Source organism: Trypanosoma cruzi, assembly GCF_000209065.1.
Source record: "Trypanosoma cruzi strain CL Brener chromosome Unknown tcruzi_1047053508559, whole genome shotgun sequence".
NCBI classification, from domain to species: domain Eukaryota; phylum Euglenozoa; class Kinetoplastea; order Trypanosomatida; family Trypanosomatidae; genus Trypanosoma; species Trypanosoma cruzi.
The window spans coordinates 1-17,351 of record NW_920777.1 but is presented as its reverse complement, the minus strand read 5'-3'; the positions used below and the strand labels follow the sequence as shown (position 1 = coordinate 17,351).

General features: G+C 59.7%; 1 protein-coding gene, 1 non-coding gene and 1 pseudogene across 2 annotated transcripts, besides 3 other annotated features; all 3 read right to left on the bottom strand.

Annotated features, from left to right (window-relative positions):
* Positions 1 to 17,351: part of a sequence feature (areas not merged during assembly with more than two copies in the genome that could not be assigned to a particular haplotype) that runs on past the window's edge.
* Positions 1,988 to 12,283, bottom strand: Tc00.1047053508559.29 (dispersed gene family protein 1 (DGF-1), putative; the record flags this gene model as incomplete). The annotated part of the gene is made up of 1 exon (XM_808685.1): positions 1,988 to 12,283. One exon carries the CDS (start codon positions 12,281 to 12,283, stop codon positions 1,988 to 1,990), a length of 10,296 nt encoding a protein of 3,431 aa, XP_813778.1.
* Positions 7,361 to 7,411: a microsatellite.
* Positions 12,889 to 12,948, bottom strand: Tc00.1047053508559.25. The gene has a single exon (XR_008255557.1). It is a non-coding gene; the product is annotated as a C/D small nucleolar RNA (snoRNA), TB8C3C3, 3' partial (small nucleolar RNA).
* Positions 14,251 to 14,307: a sequence feature (T-rich).
* Tc00.1047053508559.20 lies at positions 15,113 to 17,351 on the bottom strand (annotated as a pseudogene; the record flags this gene model as incomplete).

Genomic DNA, 17,351 nt, shown 5'->3' with positions numbered 1-17,351 from the left:
CGCAGACAGCCGCAGTAGCAGGCTGCATGGAGTTTCCCCGCCAACCCTGCAAAGAGACACAACAAATCTGCGGAGTAAAAGTGACAGCCCTCGGTGCTGCCCGCAGTTCACATGGCAGGAAAAATTCCACGCACGCATAGTTCCGGATTCCTCGCTACTTGAGTGCACATCAAAAAGTGTAAAAAAAACACGTGCGCGCAAGATGGCATCTAAATAATTAAAGAATTCACCCTGTTTTGTCCGACGTTATTGGCGAGCAATCCCACACAATCCAATCAAAGTTGCACGCCGGACAGAATGGCGTCAGTTAATCAACAAAAATGATTGCACCAATGCAAAAGCAGCAAGAATTTGGGTTTGCTCCCGGATTCGGAGGCGACAGTGGCATGAAAGTGTGTACGTGCGCAAAGACTTTCGTGGGACGGTGCCGCCCAATCCCGCCGTGCCCTGATACAAAAGACAATAACAAAAAAAGCACACTCTCCAGAAAAGGAGTGACGGTTAAGCAGTCAACCCACGTTTCGTCTCACATGACATCCACGTATGTGCACTCCACCCAAAACACGTACCTCCCTGGACGCCGCATGCATGACGTGTGGTTTCGTCACGCGCAATTTTTTTTTCCTCCCGCAAACAAAAAAAAGGATGGTCATGGCGCAGCTCCACTCAGGGGAGGCAAATCGGGGCAGACACGGGTGGAAACCGGAGACCATACCAACAACAAAAAAAGGGTGATAACACCTCCAATCCACAGAATCGTGCAGTGTTCATCCTTCTTCTTCTGAATTCAAGACCTCCTCAACAGAACAAATGCAACAGACACATGTGCAGCACAATATCTTTCGCTGCTCCGCGTTCCATCTTACTTCCCATGACTGCCACGGCGGTGGCGTCCGCGTTACATCTGGGGTGACTCCAAAATATCAGGCGCCATGCTGTGGAGAGTGGATGCTTGACGAATGTGGCCGCGTCAGCGTCTAACACGAAATGAAATCAAAGAAAAAAATACTATTCGCGACTCAAGCTACCCGTGTGTGACCGCAACAAAGCAGCACTGAGACACGTGTGTAGCAACGCAAAAAGAAAGAAGGAGAGAAAAAAAATAATGAAATAATCCACAGAAGTACATCGATAAAAATATAAATGCACAAAAAATACATCAACCCGCATAACTTTTCCGTTCATTTTTCTTTTTTCTCATTTTATACAACAACAATAACTAACGAGAAAAACAAGCATGCCCTCCCACACAGTCCTCGTGGAACAGGAGAGAGAGAGTTTCACTGCAGGCACCCGCACAAAAAATAGAAACAATGCACAGAAAAAACAGCGGCAATGCCGTTGCGGAGTCCGATGGGTGGCTGCGCAGCCGCACAGCCGTGGCCCCCACGCCCTCCCTCATGTCAGCCAACAACGCACACTCACAACCTCCAGGAGGTGACGCGTCACAGAAGGGCTTCATCGATTGTTTTCCCTAACGTTTTCCTGAATGCATCCTATGGCCCGCACACCAGCCACCGTTTTCGACCACTTACTCATTACAGAGTACAGATATGAAAGAGAGACCACTAGCCTACATATTCGGTGCTGCAGTGAAGAGCGTAAAACACACGCACACACCCGTTACGCATCCGCCCCCAGACCAGCGTGATAGCTCGATAATCCGTTTTCGTCGATAATCGGTAAAAAAAAAAAACAACAAATCAATCACCCAATCAATCTATGAATAATTTAAAAGAAAGAAAATGCATAGCAGAGGCATCCACGTTATGCCGTACATGCAAGGGGCTTTGTGTATTCTCGACGCGCAACGGTGCTGTTGAGTGGCGGAGCCTTTCCACCCCCAAAGGGAGTAACTGCGCTAAATTTCTCGTCAAGCAAACCATCCTCACCTGTCCAGAGGAGCATAATTAATGCTGCAGCTCGCACTGGATGCACGATCGAACAGGCTCAGAGCGTCTGAGCGGGTGTCACCGTCCATGGGCTGCTACGGCGCTGCGGGTGGTCGGTACGACGACGCAACGGCGGTGCCTGAGGCGTACGACGATGACATCATGTCGTGCGGCTTCCGCGTGTCCTCGTCGCTCTCCTCGTCATCGCGCAGCAGCGCCTCCAGCCCGCCACGCCGCGGCTCACGCAGCTCCTGCCAGTGGCGGTCCTCCGCGTACCACACAACGACGCCGTACACAGTGACCGCAAGCAGCACAGTCGTCAGCAGCAGCACGATAGCCACGTACGCCCTCGCTCCGCCGTCGCTCTGCGCAATGTGGTTCGCCGCGCTGACCAGGCACAGCGCCGCAAGGAGCACAAAGCTCGCCGCGTGCATCACCGTCAGGAAGGACGAGCGCATCATGTTCGTGAAGGCAACAACGCCCGCGCCCGCAAGCAGCACAGCCGCCATGCAGAAGTACAGGGCGTGGCAGCCTCCCACGGGCGGGTGCACAGCAGCAATCAGGCACACCACACACAGCACCGAAAGCTGGAACACGCACCAGTACACGCGGCTGCCCCTCATGTTCGTCAGCATGCCGCCGTACATCCGCCGCTGCGCCGCGGGGTGCCAATACCCGACGGGGTACAGCAGGCGCTCGTGCAGCGGCTTCCTCGAGAACTGCCAGTACCTCTCGAAGCTCGCACCCGTGTGGCGGGCAATCAAGTAGCACACGCCAGCAGGGAACGCCACACCGTACAGCACGCCAACGACAGCAACCACGCGGTGCTGCACGCGGGCGCCGGGCGTCGCCAGTGCGAGCACGGAGCCAAAGAATATGCCGAGATGCATCGCGTGCGCCACGACGTACGTCAGGCTCGGGAAGCGCATCGCCGCCCACGCACTCGCCGCGTCCACGCCGCGCCACCGCTGGAAGGCAGCCGTCACACCGCAGTGCACGCACCCGAACACAGCGGCGAGCAGCGCGTTGCCCACCACCATCCACAGCGGGTCAAGGGCAGCGAACACCGACAGGAAGTACGGCAGCGCAACGGTGCTCGCACGCTCCTGCGCCGAGGCACATGACATCCTCGCAAACACGCCGAGGGCCTGCATCTCAAGGATGGAGCCCAGCCCGCCGGTCACCACCACGGCAACAGCCGCCGCACCCGCAACAACGCCGGTGATCGCCGAGAGGGCACTGGCAACGGCGGGCAGCCTGTTCGACATGATCGTGAAGGACCCAAGCAGCACACCCTTGCAGCCGCCAGACACCGCCACAGCGTCGCAGCGAATGACTAGCGTCTCGTCAGCAACAATGAAGTAACCGCGGTGCACGGGCACAGCCAGCTCCAGGACGGTGGACGGATTCGTCGCGTTGTGCACCCACGTCGCGTTACGCAGCATCGCTCCCCACGGACCGCCAAACCCGCTCGGCTGCGCCGTCGACACCGGCACAAAGCTCAGGTGCGTGCCGAGCTGCAGGTCGCTTGCCCACCGAAACGGCGGCGGCAGCGCCACCATCAGCCGCGTCGGGACGGCGCTCCCACCGCCGCGGATGTCGTGCTGCGTCAGGATCCCTCCAGCCGCCGTCGTCGTCACAGCGAGCGTCGGGCACGCCACGTCGCTCCACCACGGCGTGCTGCTCACCGACGCCGTCGAGGTCCGTGTGGGCGACAGCGCCACCGTCTCCGTCACCTGCAGCGTCTCCGTCGTCCCGTACTGCGTCGGACTGTAGTGCGTCGGCGTCGGCGTCGGTGTCCACGTTGGCGTCAGGCTACGCGTCTCCGTCAGCGTCGCCGTGTGGCTCAGCGGCGGGGCGGGCGTGCGGTTGCACCCGTCCACGTGCGGCAGGTACACCGGCAGGCAGTCGCGCCCGTACCCGCCATCAGCACAGCGGCAGACGCACGACCCCGACATCGCCCTCGTCGCGGCAGCAAAGCAGCTCACGTCGGCGTCGCACACGCCACACGCCACGGAGCGAAATTCCCCGATGATGCCGGCGGACCTGTATTCCATCGGCCGCAGCGCCTGCCCGTTGAGCGTCAGGCACCCCACGACGAACTTTCCGCCGGCACCCCCAAGCACAACGGTGCCGTCCATCACGACGGGCCCACTGCCGGCGTTCCCGTGGAGCGTCAGCGTGCTCTGCGCGAGCTCCGCACCGCGCGGGTACGACGGCACCGACAGGAGCGTGCCGCTGATGCTGTTGCCGCGCACCGACAGCCACGACCCGGACACAAACAACGCCGTCTCCCGCAGCACCAGCAGCGCGCCATCAGTCAGCGCACCGACGTTGTCGTTCACTACGACGGCGGACGCGTTAGCCTCCACTCCGCTGTCAAACACCAACCCATGCGCGGCGTACACCTGACTCCCCGACACGCGCAGCACAGCGCCACCCGACGCAACCACGCGCGCACTCGCGTACAACGCAACGTCGCCACCGAGCACAGCCGCGTCCAGTGCGACACCGCCACCGACAAGCTCCAGCACCGCGCCATCCACCACCACCGTCCGCCCACCAGTCATCACGGTCACGAGGGCCACGCCGGACACAACCAGCACGGACCGCACGAGCCGCAGGCCCGACAGCACCAGCACCGGTGCGTACGGCGAGGACTGCGAGCCGGGAAGATACACAAGCGGCGTCGACCTCGCGGCAACCAGCAGGGAGTCCGTCACAGTCAGCACGGACCCCGCGGGGAACGTGCCGGTCAGCACAAGCGCACCGTTCAGCGCCTCCACATCGCACACGGACAGCCCCACCGGCCCGCCCTCGTCGCTCCCCGCCGCCACCGCACCGCGCAACGCTCCACCGCCCATCACGTACAGCACGGCGCCGTTCAGCAGCGACACGTTCTGCACAACGATCCGCACGCCGTCTCGCGCCATCCACGGCATGTAGAGCACAGGACTCACGCCGTCCAGCACAACGTGGCGCAGCGTCACCTCGCTCGCGCCGGCAGGCACAACAAACACCGACCGCACCGTCACGCCCTCGCGGACGAACACACTCGACGCAGTGCCCACAGCGGGCGGCAGCACGGGAGCTCCCACAGGCACGCACGCCTCGCCGTACCCGCCGCTGCCGCACGCGCACACGCACACACCGTTCCTCATGCTCGCAGACGCCGTCCCGGGCGCGTAGCAGTGCGTTTCCCTGTCGCAGGCGTCGCATCCAGCAACGTCGATGTTCCCAGCGTCGCCAAAACCAGCCGCTGCGTACTCCTCCGCCGTCGACAGGACACGCCCACCGGCGTCGTTGCACGCCACCCTCACATGCGCCCCAGCCGCGAGCGACAGGCTCAGCGACAGCATCCGCGGCAGCAGCGCTCGGTTGCGCACAAAGCTCAGCGTGCTCCCAACAGCGGTCACGGCGCCAGCGGCGTAGAGCATCTCCCTCGAGACGCCGTCGTGCACGTTGGCCTTCGCCAGCAGCATCGACCCGCCGGCCAGCCTCACCGTCGAATAAAACGCCACCGCGTAGTCCTCCGTCGACACAAAGTCGCTCCGCACAAGCGCCACAGCGGAGCCCGACACAATCACAGCCCCACGCACAGACACCGCGTGCTTGCACAGCAGGAAGTCGCTGTCAACAAGCGCCACCACGGAGCCACCAATGGCCGCAATACCGCCCTCCACCGAAACACACAGCCCCAGCGCCGTCTGCACCAACAGCCCGTCCACGTACAGCGCACCGCGCGACGACAGCACCACGCCGCCAACCACCAACACGCCAACAGCGTCGCGAAACACCGCCGCCACATGCGTGCGCGCGATGGTCAGCACACTCCGCGTCAGATTCACGTTGTGCACCACGAGGCACGCGGAAAGGTCGCCAAGGCCGTAGGCGCCGCGGTAAGCAACACGCGCATCTGCGATCAGCACCGAGTCCACCACAGCGACGCGCGAGCCCGGCGGAAATCGGTTCGCCACAACCACGCCGCCGCCAGAGCGCGACTCAAGCCCGCTGATCAACACATCGGCGCGCTCGCCAGCAGGCGGGTCGGACAGCCACCCCAAAACGTACAGGCTCGCTCCACCCAAAAACGTGCAGTTCGCCAGCGTCACGTTGCGCACGCTCCCCTGCATCGACTCCATTTCCACCACGAAGTCCGCCACAAAGGTCACGCCAACGTAGCACACCACCGACGTCCCGAAACTGACGTTCACCTCCACACCCACACTCACGTCCCGCACGCACAAGTCGGCGCCGTCGGTGCTCGGTGGCTCGGGGACAGCGACGGGAAGGCACGCATCGCCGTGGCCGCCCTCCGCGCACGTGCAGGCGCAGCCATCACTCGAGGCCGTCGTCGTGTACGCGGGGAAGCACGAAGACGCAAGAGTGCATGGATCGCTGCAATTCAGGATGGCGGCATTGTACACAGACGGAATGCCGTATTTCACCCCCTCCTCGCCGTTCACGGTGTTGCACGCGGCCACAATCGCTCCGTTTGTGAGATCGCGGGAGCCTGAGGATATCAGCAGCACTGTCGGCGTGCCTGTGCTGGACATGAATTGGTTGCCGGACACTGACATCGTGGAGTCGCGGAGATTCACCTTTGGGTTAATAAAAAGGAAAGCTTCCGATGGCGATTCACGGCAGAGGTTGCCGCTCAGCTGCAGCCAGGAGTTGTAGTAGATGTTGGAAGAGTGGCTTGGAAAAAACACAAACCAGTTTCCCTGCATGTCGTTGCCTTGAAACACAACCGCTGACCAGGACTCCACACGTAATGCCAAAAAAAAATACATGAAGTTCCGCACCGGCCTCAACACAAGATTGCCTCGGATCACCACGGCAGAGTTGTTCAGTACACTCAGCGAAAATGACTGGCCAGACCCCTCAAGACATATCAAAGTACTGTCTCCGCCATCCATATGAAACGTGTTGCCCACCACCGCAAACACGGAGTGCCACAACACCCTCAGCGCAGATTCAACAACGTGAATGGCGCTTGACGATGCCCTCACGCTCTGAAACACATTGCCGCTCAGCACCACCGCGGAGCCGTTGCTGATCGCCAGTCCATTCATCGCGACACACGACGGATCCCCAAGGCCCAAACCCGACCGAGGGATCAGCCTCGTGACCGCAAAGCGGTTCCCGCTGATCGTGATGTTCGTGTGCGGAGGAAACCCACCCTCCGGACTGAGCAGTGCGTCACGAAACGTGTTGCCGGTGACGACAATGTTCAGCGACCCCACGGCAGCGTCTGCGTTGCCCAACAGCGCCAGCACGGCACCGTCCCTCCACGTGCATCCATCGAACGTGACATTCGCCACGTCGCCCATCATCGCACCAATCAGCACCGTCAGGCTCATGCCGCCCCCGCTGAACGTCACATTGCGGTAGCACAGCCACGACAGCCCGCCGCCCACTGACTGCGCAACTTCGGGGTACACCATCTCGCTGATGCACTCACCAACCGGCGGCGGTGGCGGCGTGGGCGGCACTGGCGGCGTGGGCGGTGGCGGCGGGCCAGCAGGCACAGGCGCCGGGACACACACATCGCCGTGCCCTCCAGCAGCGCACTGGCACTCGCAGTCAATGACCGCCGTCGTCAGCGGAGCAAAGCATTCGCCGTCCTTCGTGCACTCCCCGCACGCAGCAACCGTCGTCACGTTGGTGATGCCGCTCAGTTCCAGCTCTGCCGCCGTCGTCAGCAAACGTCCCGCAAACGTCAGGCACCCAGCAACAAACCGGTAGCCAGCGTCAGCCTGCAATAGCAGGGGCCTCGACAACCCCGTCCAGCCCATCCTGCAGCCCGTCAGCGTCACGCCACTGCTGCTGTCAATGCTCACAAAGGTGGAATCAAAATCATTGAAAATCGCACCCAATCCCACGTCGTTGTCGCGCCAATCCAACCAGCTTGACTTCTCAACAATCCACAACTTGTTCGCGTAAATAGCATAGAATGAAAAAACGCTGTTCCCCACCACGCGCAACACGCTGTGATTCGACACGCTGAATTCTTGGTGCTGAAAAAGGAGGCTTGCCCCGGTGGACATCGTGTTGTTGAGCAGCGCAAAAACAGAGTGATTGCGGACACTGAGCCTGTACACGTAGAACAGGTGTTTGTACCCATCAAAGCTGCAGTAACGCGTGTACAGCGAGCTGCCCTCCACCAGCGTCAGCGTCCCGACCGAGTACAAACCAAACCCACCGTACCTCAAGGAATGCGCATTGACGTTGCTGACCAACAGCGAGGACGCAGCCAACACAACATTCTTCAACATCACAACGCTCAGCCTGTTGTTCACTGTGTCCGGCAAATGGACCGCGGAGGAGTGCAACGCATCAACCTCCGTGACGGCAATGTCGCAGTGCTGCGGGAAAGCGAGTGCAAACACAACAACGGAGAACCGCATCACCGTCTGGCTCACGCGGATCAGGACGCCGACTGACTCGGCCGCCTCAGCACCCCCAACAAACTGCAGCGCGGCACCGCCACGGAATGTGCACCCAGTGAGCGTGATATTGATGGGGAGATGCAGCGGCATACCGTTGAAAAAAAACTTCAGCGCAGCACCCACGCCGTTGAATGTCACACCGACGTAGCAGTGGTGCGTCTTCCACATGTTCAGCGTGAGGTTCGTCAGCGTCTGGTTCACCACGCAGCTCGTGTCGCCGTCAACGGCTCTCTCCGGCAAGGGCGGCACAACAGTGACGAGCACCTCGAGGGGAAGACACGACGCGCCATGCCATCCGTCCCTGCAGCTGCACGAGCACGAGCCGCGGTCCACCGACTCCGTCCCAGGCATGTAGCACGCCGCATCGTCGTTGCATGTGCCGCACCCGAACACCACCACGCCCTCCGGAAACACATCGTCGTACGACACCTCCTTCCCCTCCTCGTGCAGGTTGCACCCCACCACAAATCGCGCGGGCGACGCCACAATCGTGTTCGGTGGAAGAAGTTTGGCAAAGACTGCACTTCCTTCCACCTGACGGTTGTGTGCAAGCACCACAGTGGTGCCGCTGCCCGACAGCTTAATTTTCTGCTGAGAACGTGGCATACTTAATACTGAGGCAGAACTCACGTTGTTGCCCTCCACACGCCACTGCGCTCCACCCTGAAGAGTGAGAGAGTTCGATAAATACACCAGCGCGGGATCAAAAAATTCCGTCTTGCCAATGAACGTGCAGTCCGCCACTCTCAGCAGCCCCGCGGTGCTCACAGTGGCCATCTTCACAAACCAAACGCCTACGACCGCTCTCATCGCGTTGTTCTCCACGTCAAAGTAGCCGCCGTTCTTCACGTCAACAGCATGAACGCAAATGGCTGATTCCGCACCATTATTTCCCGCTGTCCTCAGCACATTTCCCTTCACAATGATCCCGCCACCATCAACAACAACAACAACGGGGAAATGAAGTGCGTACCTATTCCCCTCAATGCAATTGTCAAGTAGCAGCAGCGTCGAGGTCGCACCGAAAGAAAATTCCGGAAAGGCAATGGCGTGGCTCCACGTCGTCACAAGCGTACTGCCCGCCACCAGTATCTGGGAGCTCGCCCCAAAATCACCCTTAAACTCTAACGCTCCAGAATCCAGCATCGATGATGTCACGTTCACGTGCACTCGCGCACCACTCCCTCTGATCAACAGGCCCACGAGGACGCACTGCAGCAGCGTGATGTTGAGTGTCTGCTGCGGTGCGTCAAAATGCAACAGGTCCAGCACAATCGCGGCGGTGAAGGTCACGTTGACAAAGCACAGACCACGCACACCGGGATCAGGATCGTCCACGGAGCTGATGCTGCCACCGTGCACGCAGCGGACCTCCGTGTCCTTCGCATCGGGGAGCGGGAGCGGCCCAAGGCCGTCCGGAACCGCGGCTGGCAGACACGTGTCACCGTAGCCGCCAGCAGCACACACACACTCACAGCCGCTGATGCTGCTCGTCCTAGCTGCAAAGCACACGGCGTCCACGGTGCACGCACCACAGTCCAGTGCCGTCACGGGTGCTCCAATGCTGAGGTCTTCTCCGTAATCAGTCACAGGTGAGCCCCTTGCCTCGTTGCACACGCCGTAGATGATCGGGTGCGTGTCGGATGGTGGTAACCACTTGCTTGTCATGCGTGCGATGGTCGACGAGTACGAGCCGTACGTGAAGCTGTTGTCAAGTATCGACCACACACTCTGATCACGGAACGCCACGCCGTTCTCCTTGGCCACGTGCACGACGTGGGCGGTGTGGAACTCGTTGTTGCGGTGCACCAGCCAGCTGCCATCAGTCACGGTCAGCGTGTTTGCCATGAGCATGGCAAAGCCAAGACGAAACGTGCTGGACACAATCTGCAGCACGCTCCCGCCAGCCACCACAACATCCCTGAACACACACGCGTTCTCGTAGTATTCGATGCCCGGCGCACTCCACGAGCTGTTCTGTATGGAGAGCACAGAGCCGCCGCCAACACGCAGGTCCGACACAAGGGCATAAATCACGTGCGCCCGCGACTTGACAGCGCAGTTGTCCATGTAGAGGACGCTGGACAGGTTCACGTCAAGGCCGCGCTCCACGAGGATCGCAGCGCACGGGCCCCCGCCACACACCAGCGTCGACCGCGTCATGACAAACCGCGTCGACAGAAGCCGGACACCGTCCAGCACAAGCGCGGGGCCGTACCGGGATCCCGAAAGGCCACGGGCCGTCGGCACGTACTGCGACCCGCCAACCGTCGCGCGCAGCGTTGAGTTCGCCAGCAGCACACTCGAGTTCAGCGGCATCGCGCCATGCAGCACGATCGTGCCCTCCAGCGACGTCACATTCGTCATGTTGACGAGGGCGTGCGGCATCGGGCGCGCCGTGCTCTCGCTGAGGCCGCCAATCCGCAGCTGCGCACCGCCCGCAAGCACGCAGTGGCGCAGCGTCACGTTCAGCGCGTCAGCGAACGCGTCCATCGAGCGCAGGTCCACCGCCACAGTGATCAGCCCGCTGAACACCACCGAGTCGAAGCACGTCGTCGCACGCCCGCCACCAACCGTCACCGACTCCGTCAGCGTCACGCCACTCACGCAGCCCTGCGCACCACCGCCGCCACCATCACCGGACCCCGCAGGCGGCACGTCGAACGGCAGGCACGCCTCGCCCAAGCCACCGGCACGGCAGCTGCACACGCAGTCGTAGAACGACGCCGTCAGTCCATCGAAGCACGCCAGCGCCGCCGCACAGCCGTCGCACGGCACCACGCTCACGGAGGGCAGGCCGGCCATGCGGTAGTCGCCGCTGCTCTGCAGCACCCGGCCGCCGGCACGGTTGCACTGCACCGACACGACGCCGCTCGTGATCGTCGGCCCGGAGACAAGCGTCGCGCCAGTGGCAGCGCAACGCGCAATCGACACGGAACCGCCGCCCAGCGTCACCCCCGACAGCGACGCCACCGACGACGCCTCGCCCACCGCCCACACGTCGTGCAGCTCCAGCCACCCGCCGGCACCCACCGTCCCACCGTCGCAGCGTACCAACGAGGACGACGCGACAGACCCCTCGACGCCCACGAAGCGCAGCACCGAATCAAACACCGCGAGGCGCTCGCCAAGCACAAAGCCGCCGCCGCTGCTCACAACCGACATGTTCGTCACGGAGAATACCGAGTGGCTCCGCAGACTGAGACGCGACGAGGACGCCACATGCATCGCGGACGCGGTCGGACCGCCCGACGCCTCCAGCGACACACCGTCAAGCACCACCGCGCTCGACAGCAGGTCCACGCCGCCGCCAACGTACACCGCCGACCCGCCCGTGTGCAACGACCTAAGCACAGTGTTGCTCACACGCAGCTGCGTCTGCAACAGCGACGTCGCGTGCAGAACAAGCGGCGACGCCACCGTGTCCGTCAGGCCGCTCAGCTGCGAGTATTGCATCGGCCCCGCCGTCACAATCATCGAGTCACGGACCGTCACGTTCGTGTGTGCCGGCAGGTTGTGCACAAACACAAGCGAGCAGTAGCCGCCGGACAGCCCGCTCACGCTCACCTCCAGGCTCCGGTCACTCGCCGGCTCGCCGCTGTAGCCCCGCACGTAGATCTGCGCGCCGCCGTCGCACACGCAGCTCCTCAATTCGATGCGCAGCGCGCCGGGAAGCATCGCCGCAACGTCGAACACAACAGCCACGCCGTTCGTGATGGACACGTCGTCCACCAGCACCGTGTCCACGACGCGGCCAACCGTGATGGCTCTGTCCACCGTACCGCCCCGCAGTCGCAACACCACCGCATGCACCGCGGGCATACACGCAGCAGCAGCAACCACCGCCAACGCCACAAGCAGCGCCACACGCACAGCCGCAATGGCCCTGCACTGCACACAGTGCCGGCGGTGCGGACACGCGCCCACCGCAGACCACATCCACCGACCCAATCAGATACCAACGGGGCTGTCGCGGTGTGTCGCACTCGCACCGTCGACCGTTCCTCCTGCCTAGCAAATCCCTTTATACAGATGGCAAATCCAGTGAAACAATTCCGCCAGATCGCTATACCACTACTACTAATCCTACTACTGCAATTAATCCCTAAAACCTTGAAACGATAGTTGTGCTGATCAAGCAAAAGTATCTCCAACTGCACAACCAGAGAAGAAGGCAGCGGCAACAGCAAATAAACACAGCGGCACGCAGAGGCATCCGGCCACAGACAGTCCCCGCCAAAGCACAACCAGCGACAAAAAGAAGCGCAGACGCAGTCAGCCCAGTGATGTCACCGCCCTCCCACCGCCCGCGCAGCCCAACACAACCACCATGCAGAGTGGCAGGATCCCAGCAAAAAGATACATGACCATTGGCACCGCTCCTGCAACCAAATGTTTCCACCACAGAGCAGTCCTGATGCCGCGAAAAACACACAAGAACCGAGACAGACCCACGTGGCAGCGTTACAACCGGCGACCATCAAGCGCGTCCGACGATGTAATGGTGACACGGAAGAGGAGTGGAGAACTCGCCGTTCGCCGGCAGTCAAGGCGGCGTTCCTCCCTCACGTGGGTCGGCATTGCACAACAAACAGCGGCATCATAAGCGCACACGGCACACACAAGAAGGACGAATGAAGAGGTACAGTGGCGGCACTCAGACACGGGGGGACAAGGGTCCACGTCGATCGTGCGTTCTGTGCCTTCCTTCTCCCACTGGGGCGCCCCTTCACCAACGCTTTCGCTCGCTCACTCCCCCACCAACACAGCAAGGGAGCAACAGCGGGAGATGCGACACGTGCGACGAGCACGCAGCCGCAGAGCCTCACTGCTGCCGCCATAACCAAACAAGGCTGACTGCTGGGCGCAAAAAAAGGGTAAACACCTCACCAAACGCTTTAGCATCGCGTGGAAAAACCGCAACCGACACACAAGGCAAAGCACCATGAAGCACGGTGCCAAAGCCAGAGCTCCTCCAACAAATTCATCGTAAAGCAAAAGAAAAATATGCAAGTTCAAAAAAAAAAAAGACCGATGCTGGGGCAATAAATGGTCTTGGTGCGCAGCGGCCGTGGCATCGCACTCTTCCCTCATCCAACGGCACCGCACCAAAACGCACCGTGACGACAGCGTGCAATGACGACGATGGAGTAGCACGCAAAAAGCAGCATAAACGTTTCCTCCTGTAATTGCGCAAATTTATGCTCTCAGTATGTACTGCCAACAGCACAGGGAAGGACACGGAAGGGGACTGTCCTATCATCCACCCCCTGCCCACAACAGACCCTCCCCATCCTCCTCCTCGCCGCACCCTGGGTGCCGCAAAATGCCGTCAAGCAAAGCCACTTGTATGGAAGTCCCCAATGCGCGGGCGGGGCTGGCAGCCACCCATGCTCACTCCCCCGCACACATTCTCTCCTACAACCTTCCCACACACAAAAGGGCAAGGACGTGGAGAAGAGAAGCCCGCCGTACAGCGCACGCAGAAGCACCGCCATCCACGTCGCAGCGCAAAAAAGAGTCATGCGCACAGCACACCTACGGCCGCAACGAGAGGGACGGGGCGCACCCAAGGCCACGGCGCTGTCCTTTACTTCCCTCCGCCCCGACGGATTGGAAGTACGCCCACAGCGGGTTGTGGCGGGTGGCGTCCCACACCCACAGTGAGGCACAGCGCACATCATCTGCTCCCCTCCAAGTGCACTCAGCAGGCCGGGACAAGGCGTCCAGTCAATCTCCTGCCATCGCAAAGGAAAACAAAAACAATCGTCGCCGGTCGTCAGTGCCTCTAGCAAAAAAAAAATGGAGGCATTCCAACAGCACAGCCAGCAGAGAGAAACTCAAAGGGACACGGAGAAACAGAGCGGCAGTGAACACGGCACAAAAAAAAGCCGCAGACATTTACCAAAAAAAAAGAAAAAAGAAACGGAATAAAAAAATAAAACAAAGTAACAAAAAAGAAATTGGACTGTTCCACCAGCCCACACAACATCCCTCACGTTTCGTGCGGCGTCCAGCTTGTTCCTCCAATCCTCCTTTTGTGCATTCCGTGGGACGCGCAGTCGCGGAGCCGGCACTGCGTGTGGGCAACAGAAGCAAACAAGAGGGGGAGACACGTCACTCATGACAGCGTGCAGCAACCGAACATTAAAGAACAGAATAAATAAATCAAAAAGCCCGCGAGGAACGCGGCACACAATCTCCGTGAGGAGTCGCAATTCCACACTCTTCGGATCAGAAGAATGCCACAAATGCACACAGTCCCAGAGGTAGCAGCAACGCCCGGGAGACGCACACACGCGCAGTGCTGTCACCACCTAAATCATGCAGGATCAATTTCGCGTCGTTAATCAGGGCGAGGCGGTCGTCTAGGCTCATACTGCCATCGGATTCTGAGCCATTGGTTTCTGGAACGGAACTGTCATTTGTGGCGGCAGTGCGTGGACGCAATTCGTCCGTAACATTCTCAGCACTCGATTCGCTGCCCGCAAGAACACGGACAGAACGAGAGTCTGCCGGCTGTGCAATTGGAGCCTCTTCAACGTCTGCCAAGGAAGTCGTCAGCTGTGCGGCCGTCCGCAGTGTAGCTGCCGGCTGTGTGTCTTCCTGCGTTGTGGCCTCCCGCGCTGCAGCTGCCAGCTGTGCGACGTCCAGCTGCCTGACCTTCTGCTTTTTCTTCCTCCGTCCCTGTGACCTCCACCGCAGCGTGCAGTTCTTCGGCAGCCGGATGTCGAATAGGAACTGTCCCGGCGTTGAGGTTTGCTGAGGTCATCACCAAACAGCGCGTCGTTGTGCAGAAGGACATCAGCCACCGTCACATGGCTGCCCTCTTCATCTTTCTTATCGCCCGCACCAAAGAAGAAGTGTGAGATCCTGCGTGAACCAAACTTATCAGCATTACGGAGCCTAGCCACTTCCTCGGCACCCAGTTCACCATCATCCGTCTCGTACATTCTTATCCCACTAGCGTACACAAACCATTCTTCAGCGCCATTCTTTTGCACCGTCACTCGAATTGCTGTGTTTGTTCCCCAATTACCAACACCACCAGACGGCTTCACAAAAAACTCCACCTTGTGAAGTGTGAGGTTCCAATTTCCTTCACTCGTCCACGAGAGCTGAAAGAGCGCCGTGCCGTCTTTGTCGTTCAGCCTCGCACCAATCAAACTAATGGGGCTGCTGCCTGCCTCCGGCACCTCGTGGATGGCCATCGTCGCCGAAAGAGTGAACTCGTTGTTTGTAAAGCAGTACGGCACAGTCTGCCCCATGCTGACAACAGGCCACTGCGCCCCTGCTCCCTTGAGCGCCACGCCGCTCTCCGTGCTGGTCACTCCGCTCCTCACTGCGGCATTCACGCCGAGGTACTCGTCCCTCCATGCAGTCCCGTCGAACGTCCGGCACAAAAAGGCAACCAGCCCTTCAGTGGGAACTCCCAAGGCGTTGTCCAATTCTTTCCACTTCTCCGCCGCAGACTTTACCCGCTCCAGCTGCTCAGTCAGGCGCATGGCGACAAGACTGTAATGACGCGTCACCATTCCTCGTCGCGTACAGTAAAATCAGCTCATCCTCACTTTTCACAAACAGAGAACTGGCGGCAGCGTCATCTTCACGAGATATCGGCCCAACATCATCCACACGTGCATTGTCCGACACCCAAAGCTGAAGCCGACCTTCTCCACTTCCATTTTCCTTCGCGGCATACACCGGCGTGACCACGAGCATCGCCTCCCTTCCCTCAATGGTTGCGGTGGTGAATCCACTCTGGACGCCGTACCCTGTTCGACCACGCGAGTTGCCCCACACACGATTAATTGACTCAACATATGAATGCCAAGCCGCCCATTCCAAGTGGACCTGTAAACGTTTTTTTTTTTTTCTTCTCTTACCAGTCGTAGTAACTACACCTCAAATGTGCAGCTCTGGTAAGCGTACGAAGGAATTCAGCAGCAAGGATAGCCTTACTCCGCGGGCAGCCATTATAGAATGGCTCCAACATCTGCCCTTCCGGCCCGTAAAACTAAGTAACAACTACTCATCGGGTTTGAAGCGTGAACAGCAGGCACTTAGCTTCCTCTCTAGTAAGAGTACTAGACCCTGGCACCACGTTGAGGTGGCCGGCTGAGCCAGGGACCTGTAAACGTCATAGTAGCCTCCATCACAATGAGCCATCATGAAGGGTCCGTTTTACTCCCACCCCACAATGGCTGGATCCCTGCAGCCCTTACCAGGCGTCTCGAGTGAAAGCTCCCATTTCTTCTCTGACGGGATAAGACGCATAGACAGTAAAACGCGCCCTCCATCCTTCTCGTTGGCCTGCATGGGAAACATAGGCGTACCGTCATTCATCATAACACCCGAGCCTCCGCCACCCACAAACTCGGTCAATAATTAAGAATCTCCTATGGCTTGAGTCTCCACTGCATGTGTCTCATTCCATCCGATTTTCTTCTTTCCACCCTCATCAGTGAGAGTTCCCTTCACGAGTAAAGGGCTCCGCTCATTCTTACCTTGAATCTGCTGCTCTGTACGGCTGTAGTTTCCCAGGAGCATGTAGACACTGTCCTCAATTACAATTGTCGTTGGTCGCGTTATGCCGTTTCTGGTGCTGATGCCCCCAGAGCCTTCCTTTAGAGGATATGCGCCAAAGTTACTCGCACCCGCCGTCGAGATCTCCGTTGGACCAGCAACACCACCTAAACCAAGGTACTTTGACGCAACCCCAGTAAAGCTGGCGTCGCTGCAGTTGCCTCCATCCCTGCAATCGGCCTCAGAAATAGCAAATACATGACCCTGCATCTCAACGAGGCTGGGACCACGAAGCGAGCCATATTTGCCACCAGCGTTAGAAACATCCTTCCATTTGTCAAGCTGTTCCTTTTTAATCCCCATCAACGCAACAACTGTATCCCTTACATTACCCTCCGCAGCGCGTGCACCTCCAACTTCACAGCACACCATCACGACGACGGGTAGCGGCACCGCAAAAGTAAACACATGCCGGGACATG